At 31.9% G+C, this 17,079-nt stretch overlaps 1 protein-coding gene across 8 annotated transcripts in view; it reads right to left on the bottom strand.

The window, feature by feature from the left end:
* Positions 1 to 17,079, bottom strand: part of ZDHHC21 (zinc finger DHHC-type palmitoyltransferase 21) — a 61,583-nt gene that overhangs the window by 26,254 nt on the left and 18,250 nt on the right. For all 8 annotated transcript variants that reach the window (XM_033123563.1, XM_033123555.1, XM_033123561.1 and 5 more), the window contains 2 exons: positions 15,148 to 15,259; positions 11,117 to 11,255 (listed from right to left, as the gene is read on the bottom strand). In XM_033123563.1, the coding sequence (XP_032979454.1) occupies positions 11,117 to 11,255; positions 15,148 to 15,259 (251 nt within the window). The remainder of the gene's footprint in view (positions 1 to 11,116; positions 11,256 to 15,147; positions 15,260 to 17,079) is intronic.

Raw genomic sequence — 17,079 nt, 5'->3', positions numbered from 1 at the left:
ACATGAAAGCAGCCAAGTATGAATTTAGCAATCAGGAGATTCAATGAACTTTCTCTGAAGAGCAGATTTTGTGATGCTTGGGTATTTTTAAATCTGCTTTCTTTTAATGAACAATTCTATAATAATATTGCTAAACATTTTTCTCAGGGGAAAATGGAATAGCAGCTTGGTACTACAGGCAGAAAAGGGCTCAAATCACACCTCTGCCAACTGGCAATTTTCTGATTAGCCAAGTAATTGGACCACCCTGAATTTCATCACCTTATCTGTACAATGGGAACCTATTATACTATTTATCCTCTCACGGATATTTTAAATGAGTCAACATCTTTCACTAATCAAATGCTTACAAACTCAGAATAATACAAAGTAAAAATTATGAAATATGTGACTAATGAAATATTCATGGAACAACAAATAATCTATTTTAGAACGTATACTCTAAGTATAGTGATACCTTCTTTCATATTTAATTAGAAAACTAACTTTCTTATATTGATTTTGGTAAACAACTAGAATACAAAATGAAATATAATTTAATAATATGCCAAATGACCAAGCACTTGCTTATAAACATTTAACATAACTATGTGAAAAATAATCAAATATGGACTTTGATCACAGAAAATTCATTTCTTTAATATCTTCTATTTTATTCATTTAAAATGATAAGTCACTTTCCAAATTACAGGCTTTTGTAATCTCTAAAATGATTTTCATCCCAATAACTAAAGTAAGACATTAGTTTTAAGAGGGATTTTAATTAAAATTTAACATAATATTGGTATGAAAAATGCAAATGATGGTCTAACTAATCTGACATTTAACATTTGAAACACTTCTCCAAATATCTCAAAGCGTATACTCTTTATTGATTCTGAATTCTATAATTCTAACTAAAAATATTTACTCTATCCCCATTTATTGAGAAATAATCTATTCCTTAAGGTTTTGAAATTTTTATAGATAAGAATTTTTGTCTTAATATTAATTGAGAGTTTTGAGATTCTTTTGGTTTCTATTTATAAAGAAGAAAGTAATACTAATTCTCTAAGGTTTGTAGGCCTTCTTTAGTGTAAGACCATGTAAATCAATATTTACAACTTAAAAACAAACTCTTATTTTGGGCATTAATTCATGATGAATAAATTCCTTATCCCCTACACCTTTTACTACTGCCTTCCATCATTAAAGGATATATTAAAGTATTTCCTCAAAACTCCACATAGTAAAAATATTTAAATTCTTGAAAACCCATACGTGGATATTTTAAAAGTACAGATTAAGTAAGTAAAGATTAAGAAAAAAATCTAAAAAGTATTAAGGTACTCTACCATATGATCTCACTTAGATGTGGAATCTAAAGAGTAGAATAAATGAACAAACTAATCAGAAACAGTCTCAGAGACTTAGAGGAAAAAGTGAGGGTTGCTAGACAGGAGGGGGGGTGGGGATGAGAGAGAAGGTGAGGGGATTAGAAAGCACAATCAGTAACCATAAAATTGCCACGGGGATACGAAAGACAATTTGGGGAATATAGTCAATAATGTTGTAAAGATTTTGTATGGTATTTGATGGACACTTGTCTTATGAGGGAGACCACTTCATGGGCATTGTAGATGCCTGATCACTGCACTGTACACCTGAAGCTGAAGCTGAATAATAATGAATGTCAACTATAATTATATATATATACACACACACACGTATATACATATAGTCACAGGATGTGAGAACAGCATAAGGAATAGTCAGTGGAACTGTAACACCTATATATGATGTCAGAGGGGTAGCAGATTGGGGGAGGGGAATTATCACTTTGTGAGGGGTATAAATGTCTAACTATTACATTGTTTTGTACACCTGAAACTAATAATAAAAAAAAGAAAAGAAAAAGTCTAAAAAGCATTAAAGTACTCTAAAAAACAATGAAGCAATTGAAAAGCAACTAAAACAATCCAGCACAGAAAGAACTCCCCAGAATAGAAAAAGCTGCGGAGAGAGACATAGAAGAAAATCAGAATCTCAAACCCTTTATCTCCCAGAATCTATAAACAGCCTTTTTTTCAACTCTCTTTCCCATAAGCCTAACCATAATGTACCAGTTTCCTATTGATACAGGTTAAGTTCCATTATAACAAAGTTGAAAGGGCAATTCATTTTTTCGCTTGTTTAATGAATAAATACTTTCACCTTAAAACAAAACAAAAACTTAAGAGTTAACACTTTCTTTTCCCACCTAAAGAAGTGCTCTGTTTAGAATTTAAAGATGGGCTAGCAAAGATACTATGCTGCCATCTACCTACCTGAAAGAGTATAAAGAAAAATTCAGACTAAAAAGCTTTCACTTCCTCTGGCCAACAGAATACAGTGTCAAAGTCCATGGCATACTTTAACTGTACTATTATCTCCACGAGATGCACGGTAGTCATTAAACAATCTTCAGAAATAATTATGGATATTTGGGGGATATTTATTACATATCCGAAATCATAAAAAAGAGTAACAAGGTGAATGAATAAGATCTCTGACACTACGGCCAGTTTTACAAACAAAACAAAGAGGTGGATATATCTTGTTTCACCAAAAATAAGACCTAGCTGAACAATCAACTCTGATGCATCTTTTGGAGCAAAAATTAATATAAGACCCGGTACTACATTATATTATATTATACCTGGTATTATATTATACCCGGTGTTATATTATATAAAACCCAGTCTTATTTTATTATTTTATAATAAAATATTTTATTATTTTATAATAAAATAAGACTGGGTCTTATATTAATTTTTGCTAAAAAAGACGCAGTAGAGCTGATTGGCTAGGTCTTATTTTCGGGGAAACACAGTAGTTTTTTGTTTGTTTTAGAGAAAAATGAGAGACACAGGCAAGTACTCAGAAAAAAAAATGATGGGGACTGTTTAAAGAGTATTCCACTACACAAACTTATTTTTACAAATTTTAATGGTGATTTTTGTACTGAATATTTTCTACCTTGATAAAAAAATACAATAAATGTCATCATGAAAAGAACTGCTATAGTGAGCACAATGTTCTGTTCTATTCTTTAGCCTCAGAAATATTTTCTATATAGTATATCACTACTTTAGAACAGATTTGACCTTAAAACCAATTATTCTAATTATTTCCCCAAGCCTTTTGTTGTTCTCTTGTCCAGCAGTGACTTCCTTTATCTCTCCATCTGGTTAATCTCTACCTGTATTATAAAGTCCATCACAGTCTCATTCCCCACACCTCCACAGTTCTCAAATCTTACATCTACAGAAGTATTGCTCTGCACAACGCCACAGGATACCGTTTACATAGACTGAGTGTTCCCTGAGGAGTTATGAAGTTAGGCAGCATTTTTAAACAAAATTCTACTGCAAATGGCACCTATGACGGAAGAGATTATATGAGACTACCCTCTCAGTAAGAACACTACTAAAAACCAGATAAAATCTAATTAATTGATAAATAAACAGCTTGAATGAAGACACTGGAAAGTAGCCAAGCTAGCTGGGACATGAAGGGCTAAAATCACACAGAGAGTAGAAATGGATTAAGGTGATTCCTACATTCTGCACTGCTTTTTTACCTTAATAAGGTACTCGTCAATTCATAAGCAGTAGTTATGAAAGAGTGAGTAAAAGTGGAGACTCAGAGCTTTCTACTATTTCACAGAGCTGGGAAAACAATAAAGATAAGGCACAATCCACAGTAAATATCTAAGTTTTTCAGCTGAGAATCCTGAAGGGCTTCATTATAAAAAAAAAAAGGCAAAGTAAAAGTAGTCCTTCACAAAGACAAAACCCAATAATCATAAATCCTTACAAAATCTCAATAAAATCAATAAACGTCATCTTCAAAAGAACTGCTATATTAAGATTAATGTTCTGTTATTTAGCTTAGAAATATTTGTTATACAAACCCTTGACTGGATCAAGATGACTGTCTAAAAAAAGGAGTATCGCATTTTGAAGAAGAAAACTTCTACAAGATCTTTTATAATTTGTCACACAAAATGCCCAGTATCCAACCAAACTTATCAGTTATGTCAGAAGAAAGGACCAGATATATGGAAACTAAGAGAAAAAGAAAAAGTCAACAGAAACAGACCATCAAGTGTATCTCAATACTGAAGTTATCAAACATAAGACATTAAAATAACTCATTGAAATGTTCAAAAATACAGATGACAAATGAAAAATTTCACCAGAAATATGATCTATGAAAGAAAGTATCAAATGCAAATTCTGGAAGTGAAATACATAACTACTGAATTAATTAATTCAACAGAAGTGTTTGACAGATTAGATAGAGCAGAAGAGCTGATCAGTAAACCAGAAAATAGGTCAGTAGAAAATACCCAGTCTGAAAGCACAGAGGAAAATATAAAGGAAAATGCAGGAAAAAGTGCAAAAGTTATGCAGTGCAGTGAGAGCTCACATACACATAATTAGACTCCAAGAAATGCAAAAGAAAAAGTTGGGCAGAAGTAATATTTGAAGAGACACTGGCCAAGATGTCCTTAAGCCACAGATTCCAAAGTTATATAAATTCTCAAACAAGAAAAATGCAAAGAAAACAACAATGAAGCACATCATAGAATAACTGCTAAAACACAAAGACCAAAAAAAAAAAAAAGGAGTTCTGGTCCAAGATAGCAAAAAAGAAGGCTCCTGATCTCTACTCTTCCCATAGACACACTGCTACACATGGAGCAATTCCCTTTGAAAGAAATTAGAAACTAGCTGGGCAAATTCTACATATCAGGCACATGACAACAGAAAATCATCAAATCACAAAGAGAGCAAGAAAAGAAGAAAGGAACAAATGAATTAAAAAACAGCCAGAAAATAATTCACAAAATGGAAATAGTCCATTATCAATCAATAATTACTTTAAATGTAAATGGACTTAATTCTCCAATCAAAGGATAGAAAAATGCTGAATGGATTTTTAAAAATAAGACCCAACTATATGCTGCCTACCAGGGATTCATTGCAGCTTTAAGGACTCACAGATTGAAAATGAAGAGATGGAAAAGATATTCCATGCAAATGGGATCCAAAAGAAAACAGAAGTAGTTATATCACACAAAATAGATTTTAAGTCAACACTGTAATGAGAGACAAAGAAGATCAATATATAATCATCTTTCCTCTTGAAGGTCAATCCAACAAGAGGACGTAACGTGTAAATACATATGTTCAGAACATAGAAGGACCTAAATACAAAAGAAAATATCAACAGATCTGAAGGGAGAAACAGACAGCAATACAATAGTAGGGGGCTTCAATACCTCAGTTTCAACAATGGATAGATCATCCAGATAGAAAAATAATACGGAAGCATTGGACTTAAACTACACGTTAAACCAGGATTTAACAAACATTTACAGAACATTGCATTCAACAGCAGCAGAATACACATTCTTCTCAAAAGCAATTGGAACATTCTGCAGGATAGATCATGTTACGCCATAAAACGTGTCTTAATAAATTTAAGACTGAAATCCTATCAAGCATTTTTTCTAACCGCAATAGCATGAAACTGGAAATTAATTACAAGAAGAAAAATGGAAAATTCACAAATATATGGAGATTAGACAACATACTACTGAACAGCCAACAGGTCAAAGAAGAAATTAAAACAGAAATCAAAAAATATCTCTAGGGAAATGAAAATGGAAATACAACATACCACAACTTATGGGATGCAGCAAAAGCAGTTCAGAGGGAAGTTCTTAGCAATAAACAATTATATTAAAGAAAAAAAAAGTCTCAAACAACCTAACTTTATACATCAAGGAACTAGGAAAAGAAGGACAAACCATGCTGAAAGTTAGCAGAAATAAAGGAAATAAGAAAGAGCAGAAATAAATGAAGAAATTAAAAAGATGAAGGATAAAAATTCAAGGAAACTGAAAGCTGGATTTTCTTTTTTTGTAAAGATAAACAAAATTGGCAAACCTTGAGCTATACTTACTAAAAAAAAAAGGTCTCAAATAAAATAAAAAATGAGAGACATCGCAACTGATACTATTAAGTGCAAAGGATCATGAAAGACTACTATGAAAAAGTATATACCAACAAATTGAACAACCTAAAAGAAATGGATAAATTCCTAGAAATATACAACCTATCAAGACTGAATCATGAAGGAACAGAAAATATAAACAGACCAATTACTAAGGAGACTGAATCAGCAATCAAAAACATCCCAACAAAGTACAGGACCAGATGGTTTCATGAGTGAATTCTACCAAACATTTAAAGAAGAATTAACACAAATCCTTCTCAAAGTTTTCAAAAAAATTGAAGACAGAACACTTCCGCAATCATATTACAAGGCCAGCACTAATGTGACACACTACATTGACAAAATGGAGCATAAAAATCATATGATCATCTCTATAGATACAGAGAAAACACTTGACGAAAATTCAACAACCCCATGATAAAAACTGTCAACATATTGAGTATAGAGGGAATGTATTCAATATAATAAAGGCTCTATGTTATAAGCTCTCAGTAACATAACACTCAATTGTGAAAAGTGAAAGCTTTTCCTCTAAGATCAGGAACAAGACAAGCATGCCAACTCTCACCACTTTTATTCAGCATGGTACTGGAAGTCAGAGCAATTAGGCAAGGAAAAAAAAAAAAGGCAACCCAATTAGAAAGGAAGAAGTATAACTGTCTCTATGTGTATATGGCATATTATATATAGAAAACCTAAAGATCTCACCAAAAAACTGTTAGAACTAATTAACAAATTCAGTAAAGTTGCAAGATATAAAATCAGTACACAAATATCAGGTGTATTTCTATACATTAATAATAATCAGAAAGAAATATTGAGAAAATAGTTCCTTTTTCAATTGAATCTAAGGGAATAAAATACCTAGGAATAAATTTACCAGAAGGTGAAAGATCTGTACCATCATAACTAAGACAATGATGAAAAAAATTGAAGAAGACATTGATAAATGAAAACCTAATTCCATGTTCATGGATTGGAAAAATCAAATATTCTTAAAATGTCCATATTACCCAATTGATCTACAGATTCAATGCAATCCCTATGAAAATTCCAATGATATTTTTCACAGAAATAGAACAAACAACCCTAAAATTTGTATGAAACTGCAAAAAACCCCAAGTAACCAAAGCAATCTTCAGAAAGAACAAAACTGGAGGCATCACATTTCTTGATTTCAAACTATATTACAGAGCTATAGCAATCAAAACAGTATGATTCTGGCACAGAAAGACACATAGATCAATGGAATAGAATAGAAAGCCAAGAAATAAATCCATGCATACCTGGTCAAATAATTTTCAACATAGGAGCCAAGACTGGGGAAAGGATAGTCTCTTCAATGAATGGTGCTGGGAAAACTGAACAGCTGCGTGGAAAAGTATGGAACTGAACCCTTACCTTACACCATACACAAAAATCAACTCAAAATGGATTAACAAATTGAACATAAAACATAAAAGAATAAAACTCAGGGGAGAAAACATATTGGGTAAGCTCTTTGATGTTGGTCTTGAAACAGACCTTTTGAATTTGACACCAAAAGCAAAAGCAACAAATAACAATAAATGTACCAGTGGGTGTATATCAAACTAAAAAGGAAACCATGAATGAAATGAAAAGACAACCTATGGAATGGGAAAAATATTTTCAAAGCATATATCTGATAATGGGTTAATATCCAAAACATATAAAGAACTTATACAGCAAAATAAAAAACAAAAAATTCAATTAAAAAATGGGCAGAGGAAATGAACAGTCACTTTTATAAACAAGTCATACAGATGGCCAACAGATACAAGCAAAGTCACTCAACATTACTAATATCAGGGAAATGCAAATCAAAACCACAAGATATCTTCTCACATCTGTTAAAATGTCTATAGCAAAAAGACAAGAGATGAGTGTAGGCAAGGATGTGGTTGTGCGTTGTTGGTGCAACCACTATGGAAGACAGCATGGAGGCTCCTCAAAAAATTCAAAATAAAACCACCACATGATCCAGCAATTCCACTTCTGGGTATATATGCAAATGAAATGAAAACAGGATATCGAGGAAATTATTTACACTCCTATGTTCACTACAACATTAATCACAATATCCAAGGTACAGAAGCAACCTAAGTATCCATCAATGGATGAACAGATGAGGAAGATGTGTGTGTGTGTGTGTGTGTGTGTGTGTGTGTATACATATATATAATGCATATATGTGTGTGTGTGTATAGTATATATATATATACATTATATATATACATATATAATGTATATATATATATAATGTGTGTATGTATATATATATATGTATATATATATATATACCTACCCACAATGGAATATTATTCAGAGAAAGAACATTTACAACAATATAAATGCACTTTGACGGCATTATGATAAATGAAATATTCCAGACAAACATATACCACATGGTATCACTTATACATAGAACAAAACAAATTTTTTTGTTAAAAAATGTAAAACTCATAGAAACAGAGAGTAAAGTGGTTGCCAGGGGCTGGGGTTGGGGGGAATAGGGAGAGGTTGGTAAAAGCATAGTAGAAACTTCAGCTATAAGATGAGTAAAAGCTGAGGATTTAATGGTGACTATAGTTAATAACAGTATTGCATAACTGAAATTTGCTAACAGAGTAGAACTTAAATGTTCTCTCCAGAAAAAATGAAACAAAAACAAAAACAGATAAATACGTGAGGTGATGGATGTGTTAATCAACTAGATGGGGGAATCCTTTCATGGTGTTTATGTATATCAAATCACAATGATGTGCAATTCAAATAACTCGCATTTTTATGTCAATTATACCTCACTAAAGCTGAAATAAATAATTAACTAAATTAACTAAATCATAAAAGCAGCCAAAGAAAGATACTTTATTTCAATGGAGTGACAGTAAGACTAAAAATTGACTTCACAGAAATGATGGAAACTATGAAACAATGCAATAACACCTTTTGAAACTGAAAGTAACTCCTCCCTGTAGTGCTATGCCAAGGAAATAAATCCTTCAAAAATGAAACAGAAATGAGGAAATTCTCAAGTGAACCAAAACTAGTAGACTTCCAACAACAGGCAGAAAAAAATACTCCTAGAAAGAAGTTGAGAAATGTATGAAGACAGCAAGGACTAGAAAAAGCATCGATATTTGGATAACTCTAAATGAACACTTACTTCATATAAAATATGCACTAAAACACACAAAATATAAACAACAGCAACAACATCTCATCATGTGATTTAGTTCTACATTTATTTTATACCCCACAATATCAAAAATGATGACAGGTGGTGTTCTAAAGCCACTGCATTCACTATCAGGGCAATGGTCAAAGTATAAACTTAGATTAAATTTCAAAAACTCAAGCAAGAATGTTTACATCTCTGGAAAATCTTTAAAAGAAGAGTAAAAAAATTATGGTCATCAGAAAGGATAAATTAGTTTTTCTTGAAAATTCCAAAGCAGGCTGAAAAAGGAGAACAATGGAAACAAAGAACACATGGCTCAAATGGAAGACAGGAAGATGAAAGACTACCAGTTACACTAAATAAAAATGAATTAAATACCCCAATTAGATCTAAATACTTAGAACTTTAAGACCTTCTCTCACTCTCTCCGTTATCCCAAAATTTAATTATATGTACCACCACTGAACTTGTTTTTATTATAAAAGATTTAAGCAATATAAAAAGCATATAATAGGAAAGAAAAATTCCTTCTCTATCAGGAATTGTATTCTTTCTTCCCTCTCTCCTCCCCTATCTTGCTACCTCACATGCACCTTTGCAGGCCTGTGAATGCTCTCTTTCTCTGTCACACACAGACAGTATTTTAAAAACACAATCAAAGTCCAAATAACATAAATATCAGGCTGAAATACCAGCTCTACACACAAAACACACAAGGTAAGATTCAGAAAACACAAGATCATGTTCAAATCCCAGCTCTACTACTAAAACCAGTTGAATAATCATTTCCTAGCTTTGTGCCTTCAGTAAGTACTTATTTAAAGTTACTACTGTGCGTCCCTGAAAATAAGACCTAGCCGGACCATCAGCTCTAATTCACCTTTTGGAGCAAAAATTAATATAAGACCCGGTCTTACATTATATTGCATGACATTACATTATATATTATATTATATTATATTATATTATATTATATTATATGAGACCCGGTCTTATATCATACCCAGTATTATATTACAGTATATTACATTAATTATATTATATTAATTATATTATATTATATTACACCTGGTCTTCTATTGTAGTAAAATAAGACCAGGTCTTATATTAATTTTTGCTCCAAAAGACGCATTAGAGCTGATGGTCTGGCTAGGTCTTATTTTCGGGGAAACACGGTAGTCTGTTCCTCATCTATAAAAATGGGGAAAAAACTGTACTCACCTCATGCCTTTGTTGTGAGCATTAAAGTAAGAAAATGGCATGCCCATAGCATATGGTTGATACACAGTCAAAAGGACTTAAAACTCCTAGTTGCTGCTATTTACACCACCACCACTACCATCACCTTTTTGGGCAAGCCTTACCAACCTCTGTTGTAGTTCCTCTACTGCCTCAAATGGTATATACAATTTTTTAAAGCATACTGCAAATTCTTCTTATTGGTATTGTTAAAAGTCAGAGGGAAAAAATGTCCTTTTTCTGAAGAACTTAACATTCCTTTGAGAATATTTAAAAACTTAAAGTCTATTTTTATTCTTGGAAAGAAACAAGAAGTTAACAAATTTCACTTTGTTTTTCATTATTGTAGATATTTTAAACCAAAATATATACTCGTATATTGAAAGATCTAATATGTTGCTTTTTAAAGAAAGCCATTCAACACTGGTAAATAACCGTAAATTAATTTGGTTAAAAGGAAATGTCAGATTAGAGTCTATTTTCTCAATCCCAATTATTTTAAAATTCATTAATTTGGGGGTCTATTTGTGTTGCTTTTGTTTTCAATCTTCTGCACTTAAAGGAATTGCATGTTGGTAACTGTATGCTACAGTTGCTCTAACATTAGTGGATATAAACATTTCTTACCAAGTTTCGCTTTTTTAGTGGAAGAAAGTAATAATAGTGGCAGAAAGAAAACATCAGTGCGTAGCAAGTAAGAAGTTCAGTGTAGAAACACAACTGCAGAAAAAGCCAATGATTATCTTCACCAACACAATTGTTAATCCTGAAGAAAAAAAATAAAAAAGAAACGATATTTTACACTTTAATAAGATGTTAATTTCAGAATTGGTAAAACTAAAAATAAACACAAAGAACTTCATATATGCTTAACTTCATGGAGATAATGCTAAAGCCACTCAAATCTAAAAGCAAACAGTGCACAGGAAAAGATGTCAGGGAAATATGCCACCTCACATTCGTAAAGCACTTTCTACTTTACAAAGGTAGTCCACAGGTATATGATCCCCTTCAACTCACAACTACCCAGTAAAGCAGGAAGAGCTGTCTCCTTGTTTCATTGATATGGAAACAGGAACGAAGGAGTTAAGACACTTGCTAGACCATGTACAATTAGTGGTCACTGCTCGTCCATTACAGCATTCTAGCTTGGAGAGCAACTGGAATGATGTGAAGTAAAATAATTTCAACCTGCTACTCTGACATAACTGCTAAGTTCACAATTTTTTTTACTTTTAAAAGCCATACTTATAAAGGGGCTCAAATATATGGTGATGGAAGATTTGACTTGGGGTGGTGAACACACGGTGCAATATACAGATGATCTATTATAGCACTGTACACTTGAAACTTATATGATCATATTAACCAATGTCACCCCAATAAATTTAATTTAAAAAGTAAAAGCTATCCTTGGTTTCTGAATACAAACACATCCAAAACTATTTACAAATTCTTAGAGCTATACTTCCAGCAATACAATAGTAAACCCTAATTAGGAAAAAAGGATTAATACTATAATCGCACATTTTTTAAGGCTAATACAAGCTGAGTATTTTATTGTTCCAAACTTATTGTATCCAAATTTCCAAAATATTTTACAATTCCAGCAGAAAACACTAATTTAAATCTATAAATTACCCTGCACTAATGTTTTATTTCAACATTGTATTATACTGTCACTGTTTAGAAAAAAGTGATATAATAGGTTCAATCCCTAACTTAAATTGTTTCAAAGGAGTGTTGTTAAACTATTTTTTTAAATCAAATGTAGAACTGAATGGAAAGCCTTGCAGAGGCATTTCTTAGACTTAAGAACTTATGCTTTGTTAACAGGAAAATTTCCTGTGTTTTGTCATTTACAAGCAGGACTATCAGAGAAGTGTATTTATGTATGTACTCAAAAATATTCTTCAACAGCTGTGCTTGAAAGATAACTTATGCTTGTCCCATCCTCCCTATTGCCCACAATTTGAGAAATAATTGCTACGATCATGGCTTTCTTCTTAACCAAAGAGCTTTAAGAAACACTAAGGTAGTCAATCTATATATGTCAGAGTTCTTTTGGTAACAATTAAAATACATAGAGCAAGAAATAGAGAAAGTCTTAAGGTGATCTGAAAAGTGACCTCCAAATCTAAAGCTGTTAGGTAGTTATAACATACAGGGTTTTTTTGTTTGTTTGTTTGTTTTTTATTAGTTTCACATGTACAAAACAATGTAATTGTTAGACATTAACACCCCTCACAAAGTAATAAACCCCCACCAATCTACTACCCCTCTGACATTGTACATAGCTGTTACAATTCCATTGACTATGTTCCCTATGTTGTACTTTACATCCCGTGGCCACATATATATCCAAAAACATACATACACATTTTAAGAAAAGAAAAAACTGTATTAATTGTAATACAATGAATGACGCTAGCATTCATTTCATTAACGCCATCTTTTGAGCAAACGTCATACTACACATTGCTCTCATAATTCAACTCAACTTCGAAAAGTAATACATGTAGATAACATCTCCTAAGATGTGTACATGTTTTGGCACCCCCCCAGTATGTATGTATGTATGTATGTATGTATGTATGTATACACACACACACGTGTGTGTGTGCGTGTGTATATGTATGTATTTAATTATAGTTGACATTCAATATTATTCTACTTCAGTTTCAGATGTATAGTGTGTTGGTCATGCATCTACACAGTCTATGAAATGATCCCCCTGGTAAGTCCAGTGCCCACCTGCCACCCTACATAATCTTCACAACATTATTGATTATATTCCCCATACTGTATTCATGTCCTCATGACTATATTGTGACTACAAATTTGCACTTAACAATGCACTTTTTGAAAATAATAAAAATTCTTCTTGCTTCCAATTTACACTGTACATTTCCTTCACTCTGAATATCTCAGCAATGCTCTATTAGAAAATTCAATCATGAAAATACCTAAATCTATTTAGGTCTCTGGTCTCTCCTTTCCTATCCTCCAACTCTTTTCTAGTTCCACTCATCTTCCTACTGATATTCTGAGAAGCTGACTAAATTGGAAGGAAGCACGAGGCCTAGAAACAGAGAACTCACCCCCATCTTAGAGTTTTGGCTAACTAGCACTTTATTTTGTCCTCAAGTTAGTCTTCATTCTTTAAAAGTAAATAAATAACTAATATCACAAATTTCTATAGCACTAATACATTTCCTATTTGGTTGTTTATTTTTTTAAGCTTAAACTATTGCATTCTTCTAAAAGGAAGTATCAATAACCAACTGTATCATGAACATTTATTATATTTTTAATCAATCAGAAACATTACTCTAAAAAGTGTATAAAGTTGAGTTTTTCAGTGTGATTACCACTTACCTTTTTATCTAGCTTTTTTTCATCTAGTACTATTCTATTTGTAAACAGATCACTGAGGTGTATAAAGCAGTTGAGAATCTGTTTAAATTCAAAGCATATTTTTAAACACCAATTGTATGTTATATACTATACTATCCTTCTGACGGAACTAGACAATTTTAAACTTTCTAATATAGTAAACAAAGTGTTTTTTATCTAAAATGCTTTTATTTTTCTCCTAATCTCAGAAAATTATCTTCTATTTAAATTATCAGTTTATAATAAAACCCAAATTTCCAGTAAAAGCTTGCCAATAATAACTTGTGCTCTCAAAATAAGTTATCAAAAATTAGGAAAACTCTAAATTGATTAGCATTATTAGGCGAAGCTAAACTCTTCCCTTCAGTCAACTTTAGATAAATGCCTTTATAAGAAGCCTGTTACGTAGTTAACTTTGTACATATGCATGCATGTGTGTACAAACATAATGACGCTAGCATTCATATATACATATATAAACATATATACATAAACAAACATGTACGTATATTTATAAAGGACTACAATACACCAGTTTTAAATATTTACATAGAGATACCATCCTAGAAAAACAGACCTAAATACAGTATCTTGTTCACAGATATTTGTGGCAGCTTTGAAGTGAGATACAACACAGAATCCTCACAGCATTTGTTTTAAAAAATTCTATTTCTCAACTGATCATTTTCATTAAATATTACAAGAGAGCCCCCTATTGACCAAAAGTGCTGGCAGTTCAGCAGAATCAGCTAGGTACCACTTACACCCAACATGTATGCAACGTTAATACTTATATCTAACACATAATACTGAAAAAGGCTTAAATGGGGAGAAATGAGGTATCAGGGTACCTGAAAAGTGTTATTCTTTGATTAAACAAATGGGAAGGAAAATACAAATAATGGGATGTATATGGTTTATTACACTTAGAAATAATAACAGCTACTATTGAAGTACTTTCTAAATGTCAAGTCCTGTATGAAATGCTCTGCAAATAATGCCTGATTTAATACAATCACTTCCGTTCTTTATTTGGGTTCACGTTAATTCTTAGTTTTCTACTCAAATATCTCCGTGTTAGAAAAGATAGGATCTCTGTGGAAAAATGACTTTGGGAATTCACAGAACCGTAGGATCAAAAATGCATTCTTATTAAAATTTTTTTTAAAACTACGTAACTTTAAACTTTTGTTTAAATCAGCTAAGTACTAAGACTTATGGTTTTTTTTTTTCCTTCCAAAAGTGAATTATTCATTCCTTACCATGGACAGTGATGATCCATTCTCCTAACACAGTGGCCACAGCGGCTGCAGTGATGGGAGCGCTTTGGTCTCATCAAATTACACTTGTTACATAATTCCCAGAACTCCCTTTCTAGAGAAAGAAATTAAAATCTATTTAATGAAAGCAAATGAGTAATGGGGAAATTTAGCAACAACTGCTTAGAAGATTTTATACAAAGTCTTAAATATATATGTCTAAGATATTTTTCTTCTAAGTCTCTAGTATTGTGTTTGCCATACATGTTGCCACTCTGTTCTATGTATGTCTGATTATGTATGTTTCTAATTTTAAACACTATAAAAATGAGACACTATTAATAGTCAAACTAAGGGATAGAAAACAATGTATTTGGATTTTGGACATATTGTTATAAGTAAAATTTAATGACAAAACCCTAAAGCACAACCAAATTATTATATGAAAACAGAATTTTATTTAAACAAATTAGTCTCTAGAAATTTTATTATGTAAAGGTTCTAAAGAAGGACTAATGCTGAGTCCTGTTTACATGGATTAATAAATCAAAATCAATCCTATAAACTCATTAGAGAAACAGAGATGGCATTCCACCCCCGCCCACCACACCACAGTAACCTGGGCCAAAAACACTTATTTTTTAATATCAATGAATTCACTTGGGAATGTTTATGGAAGAATTTCAGATAACTTTAGGATGTATAAAAATAGTTTCAAAAGTGAAGACATTACAAGAAAATTACTATCTAATGGAAATAAAGTTCTTTACAAAACTGTGCCACCATCAAGAGCAATTTCCTCTAATCTGTAGTGAAAAAGCATACAAATACGGTTTGTGCTAAAAACATGAAGTTTACAGAAATAGAGAAAAGTCATTGTTTTCATTATACAAAAACTATAAAAAAAAGTAATTTACCAGGATAAGACAACTGCTTCATTATACAGTATGTATTTTTTTAATATTTGTTGAAAAATTTTACTTTTACAAAATTGAACCTTCCATCACTTATGTTTAAACTATACCCTAACCGCATTGAAAGCCTGCGAAATTAATCTAACTCCATATTCAGAGTAAATATTAGTATATGCAAATGTGAGCTTATTACACAATAGGTGGTTACTGAATGCTTGCTAAAGTATGAAAAGTTTAAAATTTTTTTAAATGAAAGATTCTAAACATAAGTGAAGGAAGATAACAGCAGGCAGTATTCAATTTTCTAAAAAGATACACTATTTTAATTGCATTATTTTAGTTTAGTGTCCAGGAGTAAAATAAGTGTATTGGAACTTTATATAATAAAGTTGAAAAAACATTCTGCTGTAGATGTCTCTAAAGAAATCAATAAATTCTAAATAAAATCTATAGCGAATTAACTGGTTGTTCCAATAATACAAAAGTTGAGATTTTCACATTTAAAATCTCATTTTAAAATAAAGTCCTCTTGCTTCTGCACAGCAAAAGAAACCATCAACAAAACTAAGAGGCAACCAACCAAATGGGAGAAGTTATTTGCAAACAACGCTTCTGATAAGGGGCTAATATCCAAAATATATACATAACGAACTCATACAACCCAACAACAAAGGACAAACAATCTAATTAAAAAATGGGCCGAGGACATGAACAGAAACTTCTCTCAAGAAGACATACAAACGGCCAACAGATATATGAAAAATGCTCAACTTCACTAGCTAGTAGGGAAATACAAATCAAAAACCACAAAGAGATATCACCTCACACATGTTAGAATGGCTATTATCAACAAGACAAATAATAAGTGTTGGAGAGGCTGTGGACAAAAAGGAACCTTCATACACTGTTGGTGGAAATGCAAACTGGTGCAGCCGCTATGGAAGGCAGTGTGGAGGTTCCTCAAAAAATTAAGAACAGAATTACCATACAACCCAGCAATCCCTTTCCTGGGTATCTACCC

Source organism: Rhinolophus ferrumequinum, chromosome 12 (genome assembly GCF_004115265.2).
Source record: "Rhinolophus ferrumequinum isolate MPI-CBG mRhiFer1 chromosome 12, mRhiFer1_v1.p, whole genome shotgun sequence".
NCBI classification, from domain to species: Eukaryota; Metazoa; Chordata; class Mammalia; order Chiroptera; family Rhinolophidae; genus Rhinolophus; species Rhinolophus ferrumequinum.
This window is presented reverse-complemented; position numbering and strand designations above follow the sequence as displayed.